General features: G+C 39.2%; 1 protein-coding gene across 1 annotated transcript in view; it reads left to right on the top strand.

The window, feature by feature from the left end:
* The window catches only part of DNAJC3 (DnaJ heat shock protein family (Hsp40) member C3), a 61,055-nt gene that overhangs the window by 20,914 nt on the left and 25,644 nt on the right, over positions 1-14,497 (top strand). Inside the window, exons 3-4 of the mRNA XM_068984340.1 lie at positions 9,109-9,233; positions 11,234-11,308. Of these exons, the coding sequence (XP_068840441.1) occupies positions 9,109-9,233; positions 11,234-11,308 (200 nt within the window). The remainder of the gene's footprint in view (positions 1-9,108; positions 9,234-11,233; positions 11,309-14,497) is intronic.

The following is a 14,497-nucleotide window of genomic DNA, read 5'->3' on the forward strand; positions in this document are numbered from 1 at the left end:
TCGGAGTCAAAACACGCAGTGGCCGTCTTAGTGAATTCTGATTTGTAGCTCTTTTTTGGGATAACGTTTAAAATAAATCGTATTTATGGTTTAAGTAAAGTATTTTAAAATGTTTACAGGATTCCGGGTGAAATAGATTAATAAAGTAAATACACAACCCTTGAGAGTCCCTTGGACTGCAAGGAGATCCAACCGGTCCATTCTAAAGGAGATTAGCCCTGGGATTTCTTTGGAAGGAATGATGCTAAAGCTGAAACTCCAGTACTTTGGCCACCTCATGCGAAGAGCTGACTCATTGGAAAAGACTCTGATGCTGGGAGGGATTGGGGGCAGGAGGAGAAAGGGACGACAGAGGATGAGATGGCTGGATGGCATCACTGAGTCCATGGATGTGAGTCTGAGTGAACTCTGGGAGTTGGTGATGGACAGGGAGGCCTGGTGTGCTGCAGTTCATGGGGTCGCAAAGAGTTGGACACGACTGAGCAACTGAACTGACTGAACATGAGAAGATTTTCAATGTAATCGAGACTTAATAGTCATCCCTAGATAGCCTCAGGGGATTGCTTCCGGGACCCCCTTGGATGCCAAGGTCTGTGGATACTCAAGTCCCTCATATAAAATGATGTAGTATTTGGATGTAATCCACACACATCCTCCTGTATACTTGAATCATCCCTAGGTTACTTATAATACATAATATAGTGCAAATACTATGTAAATGTAATGCAGATGCTCTGAGAAAATTTTTTCCCCAGATACTTATATCTGTGATTGCAGAACCTGTAGGTACGGAGGTACTGTATATATTTTTCTGCCTTCTGAAACAGAGTTCACTGAATTAACAGTTTAATTTTCTTGAAGATTTGAGAGCAGTGATGTAATAGTTACTTGGAGGTCTTTGGGGGAATCCTGCAGTTCATTGCCTGTTCATTGTTGGTTAGACTCCCTCTACCCCTTAATCTGTTACTTTTTATTGCTTGCTTGTGTCTGCCTGGAGCGTCAACTGTCTTTGTAGACAGTTTAATCTTACAGGACTGTGAGAGATGAAATGACCAGAATAAATGTTAATAGGGTGTGGATGAGGTCTTAAAGGTTTTCTTACGAGTCACTGTATCAGCTTTTTGACATTGATACTCTTCATTCCTTTTTAATTTACTTACATGGTCTCACCTTTATTTGGGATGCTTAAGAGTGACAAGTCAACCTGCAGAGTAAGGAGTGATGTAATTTCAATCAGATACAGTTCTGCTCACTGAAAGAATTACTCTATTGTAATTTACTGTATAAGCAAGAAGTAGTTAGGTTTTGGCTTGGTGATGATGTTTTTCTTCATGCTTTTTAGATTTTTATTACTGATGTTACTAACTCTCTGAAATAATAGGAAACCCAGATTTTAATCAGAGCTTTGCCACTTGATAATTCTGTGACATTGGTCAAGTTATGTAAGAAAATGCAGGCTTAAATTAGAAGTGACCTGCATGTTCCCAGCAGTTTTTACCCTGCCACTCAAAAAGGGCATTCTGTGAAGATTAGATGAGAGAACTGTGTATAAAGATTTCTTTGAAAATAGGCAACGATCACATGTGTAAGGTATATAGAAATATTGTGTCTTTGAAAATTAAGACTTTTCTAAAGACAGAGTTAGTATGTTAATAGGGTTTTCTTAATTATGTGCACTTTTGATGATGAGCTGGCCTTGGGAAGTCACAGGTGGTTGGCATGGCCGTTCGCACTCGTTCCTTTTCGCTGGCGGCCTGTGCTATGGGCCGGGTCTCCCAAGCCCGCACTTCCCCGCTGATCTGAGTTGTCTCCAGTGCTGCAGCGTGGCAGCTAATGCCTTAGATAATGCAAGTCTTAAAAAAATATTCTTTCAAAAAAAAAAAAAATTCTTTCTTGCTACTGTGAGAATAGTTGCAGAAACATGTACATCTACTCATTTTGTACTTTATTATTTGCTTTAGTTAATCTCACAAAAAAAATTGGAACGTTAAGGGCCATGGCATATTGTTAATGTCGTTTAAAATGACTGCCTATTTTTCTTTAGCTTCACTACCCTACAAGGATTCCACAGATGGCTCTTCCCCAAAAATACCCAATAAAATACTTATTGTCTACACTGAAAGACATAAATTAGTAACGCTAAAACATGGTAATTTATTTGTGAAATTCAGAAAGGGAGAAAGTGAGACACTGCTAATGCATTCAGAATTTGAATAGAAATGTCCTCTTCATGGTAATGTGGCAAGTAGCAGTGATTCTCAAATGGTACACTTCCCATAATTTGAGGAAGACCTGTATGTTTTGAGACAATCATCGTTTTTATATAAAACACTGATGTTTTATAATTAACCGTAGAAAATAGAGTTTGAATTATAGTTGATGGGAGTATATAGCAGATTGGGATGGGGTGATGTGGTATCATGGCCTGTTGAGTCTTTTTAAGAGGTGTTTGTTTATGAGAAAAGAGCTGTAGGTCTTCTATTTCAGGTATCTTTATTTACCAAACATCAGATTTAGTGTGGCCATGTTCACTGCTTCAGATAACCAGGGGGTTAGTGAGAGTCTCTTGCAAACAGTGAGTTAGTCTGGGTCTCCTGACTTTTAGACCAGCAAGTTGTGCAGTTACTGTAGTTACTGTTGTAGATCAAAAGATTGAAGAGCTGTGGCACTGTAAAAGGTACAATTTTTTTGTGTGTGTGGTAAAATACCACCCAGAATTTTAGTTCAGTTTAGTTACTCAGTCGTGTCCGACTCTTCGTGACCCCATGGACTGCAGCATGCCAGGCTTCCCTGTCCATCACCAGCTTCTTACTCGGAATCATGTCTACTGAGTCAGTGATGCCATCCAACCAACTCATCCTCTGTTGTCCTCTTGTCCTCCCACCTCAAATCTTTCCCAGCCTCAAGGTCTTTTCAAATGAGTCAGTTCTTTGCATCAGGTGGCCAAAGTAGTGGAGTTTCAGCATCAGTCCTTCCAGTGAACACTCAGGACTGATCTCCTTCAGGATGGACTGGTTGAATCTCCTTGCAGTCCAAGGGACTCTCAAGAGTCTTCTCCATCACCATGGTTCAAAAGCATCAATTCTTCGGCGCTCAGCTTTCTTTATAGTCCAACTCTCACATCCATACATGACTACTGGAAAAACCATAGCCTTGCACAGTAATGTCTCTGCTTTTTAAAATGCTGTCTAGGTTGGCCATAGCTTTTCTTCCAAGGAGCAAACATCTTTTGATTTCATGGCTGCAGTGATTTTGGAGAAAATAAAGTCTGTCATTGTTTCCATTGTTTCCCATCAATTTTCTATGAAGTGATGGGACCAGATGCCATGGTCTTAGTTTTGAATGTTGAGTTTTAAGCCAGGTTTTTCACTCTCCTCTTTCACTTTGGTCAAGAGGCTCTTTAGTTCATCTTCACTTTCTGCCATAAGGGTGGTGTCATCTGCATATCTGAGGTTATTGATATTTCTCCCAGCAGTCTTGATTCCAGCTTGTGCTTTATTCATCCCAGTGTTTCTCATTGTGTACTCTGCATACAAGTTAAATAAGCAGGGTGACAATATACAGCCTTAACATACTCCTTTCCCGATTTGGAACCAGTCTGTTGTTCCATGTCCGGTTGTAACTGTTGCTTCTGCATACAGATTTCTCAGGAGGCAGGTCAAGTGGTCTGATATTCCCATCTCTTTTAAGAATTTTCCACAGTTCGTTGTGATCCACACAGTCAAAGGCTTTGGCATAGTCAATAAAGCAGAAGTAGATGTTTTTATTGAACTGTCTTGCTTTTTTGATGATCCAACAGATGTTGGCAATTTGATCTTTGGTCCCTCTGCCTTGAACATCTTGAACATCTGAAAGTTCAGCTTGAACATCTGAAAGTTCATGGTTCACGTACTGTTGAAGCCTGGCTTGGGGAATTTTGAGCATTACTTTGCTAGCATGTGGGAGGAGTGCAATTGTGCAGTAGTTTGAGCATTCTTTGGCATTGTCTTTCTTTGGGGTTGGCATGAAAACTGACCTTTTCCAGTCCTGTGGCCACTGCTGAGTTTTCCAAATTTGCTGACATACTGAGTGCAGCACTTTCACAGCTTCATCTTTTAGGATTTGAAATAGCTCAACTGGCATTCTATCACCTCCACTAGCTTTGTTTGTGGAGAAGGCAATGGCACCCCACTCCAGTACTCTTGCCTGGAAAATCCCATGGAAGGAGCAGCCTGGTGGGCTGCAGTCCATGGGGTCACTAAGAGTCGGACACAACTGAGCGACTTCACTTTGACTTTTCACTTTCATGCATTGGAGAAGGAAATGGCAACCCACTCCAGTGTTCTTGCCTGGAGAATCTCAGGGATGGCGGAGCCTGGTGGGCTGCTGTCTCTGGGGTCGCACAGAGTCAGACAGGACTGAAGCGACTTAGCAGCAGTAGCAGCAGGTTTGTTTGTAGTGATGCTTCCTAAGGCCCACTTTATTTCGCATTCCAGGATGTCTGGCTCTAGGTGAGTGATCACACCATCATGGTTATCTGAGTCATGAAGATCTTTTTTGTTCAGTTCTTCTTTGTATTCTTGCCACCTCTTCTTAATATCTTCTGCTTCTGTTAGGTCCCTACCATTTCTGTCCTTTATTGAGTCCATCTTTGCATGAAATGTTGCCTTGGTATCTCTAATTTTCTTGAAGAGATCTCAAGATCTCTGGTCTTTCCCATTCTATTGTTTTCCTCTATTTCTTTGCACTGATCACTGAAGAAGGCTTTCTTATCTCTCCTTGCTATTCTTTAGAACTCTGCATTCAAATGAGTATATCTTTCCTTTTCTCCTCTGCCTTGTGCTTCTCTTCATTTCACAGCTATTTGTAAGGCCGCCTCAAGGCAACCATTTTGCCTTTTTGCATTTCTTTTCCTTGGGCATGGTCTTGATCACTGCCTCCTGTATAGTGTCAGAAACCTCTGTCCATAGTTCTAAAATATCACCCATAATTTAGTACAGTGCTTTAAACTGACTTTATAAAAAAATTCATTAAATGTTTATGCTTCCAGACTTCTAAATTTCATAATGTACTTTATCTTTTCAACTTTTCCTGTGATTAGAAATTGATGTTAGAGTTTGTAATATAATTTGGGTAGTGGCATCAGGTGTATCAATGCATCATTTTTTGTTATGTTATAGCTGACAGTATTTATGGTTGTGGCATCCTTTTCTCATTTTCATTTTTGAAAAATTATGTGGTTTACATTTTGAAAATTACTTATGCATGGTGTATTTTATAAATGCAGTTTTACACAGAAAAATGTTTATGTATTAAACTCAGTAGCAGCACAGCTAACTGTAGTACAGCTCTGTTGGTGATGTGGTTTTTGCATCTGGCATATAGATATTTTTTGGCAGGAGTTTTAAGATTTGGAACTGTTTGGGTTGGAAACTGTTATTTAAGAAGAGTGTTGGTGTCACTTTTTAAATAGTCTTCTGAAATAGTTGCATCTATTTCACTTAAAAAAAAAATTTATTGATTGATTTGGCTGCATCAGGTCTCAGCTGGGGACACATGGGGTCTTCACTGGGCCCGCAGGCTTAGTTGCTCTGTGACATATGGGATCTTAGTTCCCCGATGAGGGGTCAGACCCACATCCTGTGCATTGAAAGCCCAATTCTTAACCACTGGACCACCAGGGAAGTTTCGCCTCTGTTTCAGTTTTATGGAGTAGTCAGACACAGATTTTGTTTCGAGATTTTATCCTTAAGAAAGCGCAGTGCAGGTTCCTGCAGTGAGGATGCCCTGCCTCTCATCTCTGGAGCATGGTCTTAACGTGGACAGTAATACTAGGGGCTGAAACATTTCTTTGGTAGACCTTGCAGAATGTCTTAGGTATATCTGGCATGAATGAATGTCTAAAGTGGTGGATTAAATGGTAGACATGAATGAAATGATAGATTTCTTCAACTGCTTGGTAAGAAAACCAGTATCACACTTAACATAATTTTGCTAAATCCATGGGTGCATTAATTTGGTACTTAAACATATTGTGGTGCTTTCTCATTGAATTTAAACTTGTGAAAAGGGGATGAACATTCCTTTTGACATTTACTCAAAAGGGAGCAAAGAATATTTTAGTGACTTGCCGAAGGTCACAATCCAGTGCAGAAGATTGTAAACTTCTTAAGGATAGGTACTATTTTACTGTTGTTATTATTATTACTATTTTAGTCTCTGGTGGGGCTGAGTAAAAGTTTGAATGAATGAAGGGATAGAGTTGGGTTAGCTGAGAGCAAGAATGAAAAGGTTTTTTTAATTAATTAATTTAAATTGGAGGCTAATTACTTTTCAATATTGTGGTGGTATTTGCCATACAGTGACATGAATCAACCACGGGTGTACATGTGTCCCCCATCCAAAACCCCCTGGCACCTCCCTCTGCACCCCGTCCCTCTGGGTCATCCCAGTGCACCAGCTTTGAGTGCCCTGTTTCATGTGTTGAACTTGGACTGCTGATCTGTTTCACATATGGTAATATACACATTTCACTGCTAAAGAATGAAAAGTTTTTTGTACCTCCATAGAGGTGATGTTCTTTCTGCCTCCTGCTGCCTCCGTTTACAGCGTCACTTGTAATTGGCTTTCTGATGTTTTTCTCCAGATAGTAGTTGTATTTTTCTTTATCAGGGCTAATTTTCTCATATTTCAATTGTTTGACAGTTTTAGGATTAGACTTTCATTTCTCACATTCAAATTTTGAATAAACTAGTAAAACACTTTGACATGTTTTCGAATGAAGTCTAATACTTCCATATGTAGGCTTGCATATAATTTAAATAATGAACTGTGTTGTCTCTGGATGGATAATAGGGCAAGTTATTATTTTCAATGTTATCAGATCTTATAATGTGAGAAACTAAGCATGTTGCTTAAACCAGTTCTTGTTCAGCTGCTCCTTTATGTATAATGATACAGAAATGGGCATGGATTCTGGGAACTGATGGTATTTTAAGATGAAGAACCAGGAAAAGCTGTTTTGATTTTCCATTTAAGTGTCCCTGTATCACTGAGCACATTGAATCTTGATTCATATGTTGAGCCATTGACATTTGATTCCTTGTTTTTAATAGGTTCAGTGTTATAAATTGGGCTTCCAATCCCATTTTATATCTTAAAATACCTAAAAACTGAATAGTAAAATAAGGGAAAGTGAACGTCCTCCCCCCCCAAATTTTATGTAGACTTTTTATATGGGGATATCAAATACATAATAAAAAGCTTTCTCACCCATAATCTTCTCTGAAGGTTTTTCTGCATAAAAACATTTGACCATGTTTTTCCCTGGCTGCCTCATTCTTTCACTTTTTTATTGTAGTGAAATATACAAATCAGAATTCCCCGTTGTAACCGTTTTTAAGCCTATGGTTCAGTGGCGTGAAGCGCATTGGCATTGTGGTGCAGCCACCACCACCATCCATCTCCAGAACTTGTTCATCATGTCAGAGTGAAGCCGTGCCCATTATGCAGCTGTTTCCCATTTCTGATGCCCTTCTTTTCTCAGACCTGGCCAGCCAGCACTCTAATGTCCGTCTTTAAAACTTTGACTACTCTCAGTACCTCATAGAAGTGGAAACGTACTCTGTTTGTCTTTTGTGTCTGGTTTATTCCACTTAGGATAGTGTCTTCAGGCCTCATTCATACTGTAGCATTTGTCAGAATTCAGTTCCTTTTTGAAGGCCGATTTATACCCCGTTGTCTGTATACGCCACATTTCATTTGTCCACTCGCCCGCCTGTGGGCATTTAGCTTGTTTCCTCTGTTGGGCTGCTGTGAATAATGCTGCTCTGGATATGGGTATACAGTTACCAGCTTTCCATTCTTTTTCTTCAGGGTTATACCCTAATAGTTTGTACCGCTTGGTGCCCTACCTCTGTATTGCCCCTCCCATCTTCCCTCTTCCCGCTGGTAACTGTTAGCTTGTTCTTTGTATCAGTGAGTCTAGTTATAACGAGTTCGTTGTATTTTTAAAGGTTCCGTATATAAGTGATATTATACAGTATTTGTCTTTCTCGTCTGACTCACTTCGCTCAGCCTGATGGCCTCCCAGTCCATCCATGTTGCTGCAAATGGCAAGATTTCGTTGTTTTTCACACCACATCTTCTGTACCCATCATCTGTTGATGGGCACTTAGGTTGCGTCCACATCTTGGCAGTCAGCTTTCATTTCTTTTGAATAGGTACTCCTGGAAACGGAGTTGTTGCTTCATGTGGTAATTTTGTGTGTGGTTTTTGAGGACCGTCTGTGCTCTTGTTCACAGTGGCTGTGCCATTTCACATTCCCTCTTACAGGGCACAAGGGCCCCCATCTCCACATCCTCGCTCATACCTTCCGCCTTTCTTTCTTGGCTCCGTTTTTCCCTCCCTCCATCCCTCCCTCCTTCTCTTTCTTTCTCCTCCCTTTCCTTCCCTTTCCCTTCCTTTCCTTTTCCCTTGCTGGCTGCCTGCCTTCTTTCAGATGTTACTGACTCTCACCTTGCTCTCTGGGCTCACTCTCCTGTCCATTCTCCTTCATCCTGGGGTCCATACCCTTATTTCTTCACTGCCATTTTAGTTGGAGTTTGGGAAAGAGCAAGGATTGCACATTCAGTGTATCATTGTAACTGGGAGTCTATAATATTCTAAAATCCTGTGAATAAGTGTAGAGTCCATATTCTCAATCAGTATTTCACTTAAGAAAATTTCAACAAGCATAATTGCATACTTATAGAAGTTGAGTTGAATATAGTTAACATTCTAGATCAGAAATTGGGAAACGTTTCCCCTAAGGGGCCAGATAATAAATATTTCAGGCTTTGCAGCTATATAGTGTCTATATTTTTCTATTTTTTGGACAGCTCTTTAAAAGTGTGAAAAATATTCTTAACTTAGTCTGTGGCTTGTTTTTGGCTCAGAGGCTACAGTTTGTTGAACCCCAGTTCTGGATTTATTTGCAGTAATCTTAATAGGCAAAATGACCCAGTATTGATGAAGAAGTTCTTTTCTTAATGCTTTTCTTAGTAGAAGTGCAAGCTTTAATACTGTTAAGGTGATTTGGTTTTTTTGAATAAAGTACTGCAAGTTAATATTTATTATTTTAATTTTCAGATGGTGACCCTGATAACTATATTGCTTACTATCGGAGAGCTACTGTCTTTTTAGCTATGGGCAAATCAAAAGCAGCACTTCCTGATTTAACTAAAGTGATTGAATTGAAGATGGATTTCACTGCAGTAAGTGCACCTAAACTTTCTTAAAAGGAAAACTTAAGGAAACTTGGAAGAGGTAATTTGTTTCTTACAGTGAAAATTGGCATGCTAGGCATAGCTGGAGGGTGTAGAAAGCTACTGTGATGTAGTGGACTGGGCAGCAAAAGAAATTCAGTCCTCAGAATCACAGGTATGTGTGAAGGAGGCACAGTGGAGTGGGACATTAGGTGATTTTCAGGAGCATTGCAGGCAGATTCTTTACTATCTGAGCTACCAGGAAAGGCCAGGAATACTGCAGTGGGTAGCCTATCTCTTCTCCAGGGGATCTTGCCAAACCAGGAATCCAACAGGGATCTCCTGCGTTGCAGGCAGATTCTTTACCAGCTGAGCCACCAGAGAAGCCCAGAAGTGCAGCAGTGATGTCAGCTCTGTGGTTTAAAAGGTATCTGGGTGGAGTATGGGGTGCAGGCTGAGAAATGAGCTGATTGAGAAACAGTTGAATTAAGAGGCTGTCAGGTGACTGACGGCAGTTTCAATTAAGGCCATAGTGGGAAGAATAAAGAAGAGGGAGCAACGCAATAAACAGTGGTCTGTGATCAAGATACGGCGTGAATTAGACAGAGTCCTGCCCTGAGCCAACACTCAAGCTTCAGAAGTGGAGGAACTTATGGTCTTATAGGATATCTTGACGGTTGGCAGGTCACTGTAATGGCTTAAAATAATAGCACCCAATTATATTGTCTCAAAATTAATTTGGCAGTTCATTTATTTGTGTGTTTGTGTCCTGCTGTAATCCAGAAAGGATTTGAGATGACTGATTAGATGCGGTGAATGTTTGGTTTGGAATAATTGTATTATTTTAAGATGGAATTCACAAGTGTCAAATTTTGTTTATTACTTTACCCAACTAAGCATAACTGTCCATAAAGGTTAAGTAGCTCATTTTCCTAGTATTATAGTATTTATTAGCCAGTTGAAGTGGCTTTAATTTTGCTTTTTATGTGTGTTGATGCATTTAACAAAGGATTTAGGGAAATTTTTATGTACTGTGAAAGTAATATATGTCTTACTCAAATGTTGGTGTGGTTTCTGTCTTATGGTAGACGTTCATCATCAGAGAGTTGGTATTCTTGGAAGAGATGGGACTGAGCACATTAGAAGCAGAATATCAGAGCTGACTGATGGGTGTTAAAGAGGCATTGTTATTCTGGTTATAGTGGAGTAAATATGTGCATTAAGAGTTAATAAAAAACCAAAAACTATGTCCAGAGCTTTGATTGGTAAAGTCCCAAGTGACACAAGTTTTATTAGAATTGCAAAAAGTTATTATGATGTCTTAAAATACTTTTAAAGTGAGATATAATTCACATATCATCAAATTCACCCTTTTTTAAAGTGTATAGTTTGGCAGCTTTTATTGTAGTATATTCATCATGTTCTGCAAACATCACTATTATCTAGTTCCAGAACATTTTTATTAGCCCCAAGGAAGCCCTGTTCCCATTAGCTGTCACCTCCCATTTCCGTCCTAGCCCTTGGCAACCACTTCTCTCTGCCTCTTATGGATTTGTCTATCTTGGATATTTCATGTGAACAGAGTCATACAATGCATCGCCTTTTGCGTCTGTCTTCTTTCACTTAGTGGCACGTTTTCGAGGTTCGTCAACACTAGCATCCGTCAGTACTTCATCTCTTTCTATGCCTGAATAATATTCTGTTGTATGGACACATCATATTTGCTTCTTAATTTATTAGTTGATGGAAATTTGTCTTGTTTCTACTTTCTGGCTGTTGTTTTGAGCATTCATGTCCAAGATTTTATTTATTTGATATAGTAAAAAATATTTTTAAGGAAGCAGATTCTAACAAAATTTATAAATAGTCATTGGTTCTAGGAATTATACTCAGAGGGCCAAGTGATGTGGGTATAAGAAAAATTAGTATTTCATTAGCTCATTTAGTTTTATTCTTTGGGTTTAAAGAAAATTTAGTATACTCAGTATACTCTCTTTTTTCTTTTTTAGGCAAGATTACAGAGAGGTCACTTACTACTCAAACAAGGAAAACTTGATGAAGCAGAAGATGATTTTAAAAAAGTGGTAAGTTCAGTTTTTATGTGGTTCTGCTAAGATCAGAGTGAACATACTGAACTTATTTTTTTATATATTAAGACATTTTAATAGTTTTATACCTGAAAGGGGAAATTGTTTGGTTTGTTTATGTAAGAATCATAGTTCCTGAATTAATATTTAGTGACTGACATCAAAGAATCACTTTAACGGATGGAAGATAAAGTGTATGGAACAGATAAGTAATCCTCACTGGGTTTATACAGCTCATGTTCTGCTTCGTCCTCCATGAGATCTAGACATGTCAGCTGAGCTATTCTGAAAGCTGTCTGAGTGACCCAGGAAACCCTTTATCTGATTTGAAAGGGATAGTGAAACAGATTCACAAGAGGACATTTTGTAATCAGCCACGTAGCTGCTTTACAAAGTGTAAGTCATTTTGGATTTGTTGAGGGAGATGTTACAGATCACATGGAATTGAAGGGATTATACCCTGAAAAAGGATTTGAAGAGACAGCTAGCTGATGTCTTTATACCTTCATGGGGTTTGTTTTAAGACCCACTTGTTTTGTTCCACATGGATTTGATTCTGGAGTGTTCTAGAAAAGAGATATATATATACACATGTGTGTGTGTGTGTGTGTGTGTGTGTGTGTATGCCTTTCATCGTTCATTATTTGCATTTTTATAGTTTATCAAAATGCTTAGTTACTGTGATGATAACCATTATGAAAATAAAAGTTAAACTTCTGTTTGCATAACCTTTGTCACAATACTCAGTCGTATGCAGACAAATCCAGAACACATTAGATATTAATTGTATTGAATCAGAAGCCGACACTCATGGTCTTAATGAAATTCAATGTCATTTTCAGCATTTTGCCATCATTTGTCTTTTGTGCTTTATTGATTCCTCAAATCCAAAACCCTGTGGTACATTGTTCAGCATCACACACCGATGCAATCTGCCTGGAGGGCACCTGACAAATTGCCATTTTGCCCCTGTCTTTCACTGAAACACGTTAGCTGATCAGCAGCTCTCTGTCCAGAAGCCCATGTGCCTTCGGAGGAGGCTTCAGGCCCGCAAGGTAGTCAACATGCTAGTGGGACAGATGCTCCGGGTCACAGTCTTTAGCAAATGGGAGGTTTCTCAGACTGTGAGCTTCATAGATCAAGTGCCATAAAAGAAGCATCTCCTGACCTGAAGAGAGAGATGTGACAGGGAGGGAGGAAGCAAGTGCCCAGGCCTCAGTGGGCACTGGGGCAGGAGACGGTGTGTCCAGTCTTCTGAGGAACTTGGAGCTAAACGCAGAGGCTCAGCACTGCCCCCTACTGGCTGGACACTTGATCCTCGAGGACTGCTCTTCAGCCATGTTTGTATGCTCTTCTGCTTAAAATAAACAAACAAAAAAATTTAGTGTCATTTTATGTTTATCTAATATTCCCTGCTGCTTGGGAACTTGTTAGAAAGGAGCTTGAAGGACAGGTGGCAGGGAGTCAGTAGTGCTGGAGAAACTTTACCTGGCCTAGTCCTCTAGACACACAGCAAGTGTTGTGTAAAGATTTGTTAAATGGATGAGTGATAAAACATAATAATTAGTTTCCTTCTTTTTAATAAGTGCTTAAACTTAGAGTTCTTTTTCCAGTTACAAAGACTAGAGTAGCCTTTTAGAAATAACACAATTTAGAATAAAGCTTTAGCACAAATTAGTCCTTACTGGGCATTGGATGTATCCTTTTGGCAAAGTGTGGATGTATCTTGAGTTAATGTCTTTTCTGTCATCAATATTAAAACCTCTCAGGAATGAGAAGGGGACTTTCATGAAACTTCACACTTGTGATTGTTCTCTAACAGTCACACTTCTGCTAATGTGTTCTTAAAACTGTCCTTGTCACAGGGTTCTTCCATGAGAATGTCTGCCTGTATTGAATGATCTTTCCTTTTTAATTGAAATCTTTATTGAGAGAATTATAGATTCCCATGCAGTTGTAATCATTAGTACAGAGAGATCCTGTGTACTCTTTACTCAGTAACCAGTTTTCCCCAATGCTAATATCTTAGGAAACTATTGTATGATATTGTAACCAGGATGTTGACGTTGATACAGTCTACCAGTATCTTGACTGTGTTAATGGATACAGGGAAGTGTATAGAATTAAATACACACAGATAAGTGAATATTCATTTCTTAGATTCTTGTGCATTGATTTTGTAGCCTGCAACTTTACCAAATTCATTAATTAGCACCAATAGTTTTCTGGTGGCCTCTTTAGGATTTTCTGTATGTAGTATCTTATTTTCCAGTTTGGATTCCTTTTATTTCTTTTTCTTCTCTGATTGCTGTGGCTAGGACTTCCAAAACTATGTTGAATAAAAGTGGTGAGAGTGGGCACCCCTGTCTTGCCCCAAATCTTACAGAAAATGCTGTCAGCTTTTCACTGTTGCGTGTGATGTTAGCTGTGGATTTGTCAGATGTGGCCTTTATTATGCTGAGTTATATTCCCTCTATGCCTACTTTATGAAGAGGTTTTTTTTGTAATTATTAATAAATGTTGAGTATTATCAGAAGCCTTTTTTTGCATCTACTGAGATGATCATATGGCTTTTATTCTTTAATTTCAGTGTAGTATATCACATTGGTTTGCAGATGTTGGAAAGTCCTTGTATTCCTTGAATAAATCCCGCTTAATCATGGTGTATGATCCTTTTAATGTGTTGTTGGAGTCAGTCTGCTAGTATTTTGTTGAGGATTTTTGCATCTGTGTTCATTATTATTTTTTTCTCTGTAATATAGTGACCATGGTAAATAAGAAATAAAGTATTGTAAAATAGGTAAAGGTTTGGCTGAAATGTAAAACACCAAAGATGAGAAGGGATATCAAGAAACATGACAAAAGGAGGGAGGGAAATATCAGCAGGGTTCAGTTTCCACATGTGACTATCCTCGAACATGAGAGGGTATGAGAGGGTAGTTGAGAAGAGTGAACACCCTTGGGAAAAGAGTGAAAAGCTTCATCTCACTTAACCCTCTTTGAAACTCTCCCGAGTTACAAGTTTAAATCTTTAGTTTGTTCCTCAAACTTCTTTCTTAAACCTCTTTGGAAGAATCCTCTCTCTCTCTCTCTTTCTCTCTCTGTCTCTGTCTCTGTCTCTGTCTCTGTCTCTGTCTCTGTCTCTCTCTCTCTCTCTCTCTCTCTCTCTCTCTCTCTCGGCTCCCG

Source organism: Capricornis sumatraensis, chromosome 12 (genome assembly GCF_032405125.1).
Source record: "Capricornis sumatraensis isolate serow.1 chromosome 12, serow.2, whole genome shotgun sequence".
Lineage (NCBI taxonomy): Eukaryota > Metazoa > Chordata > Mammalia > Artiodactyla > Bovidae > Capricornis > Capricornis sumatraensis.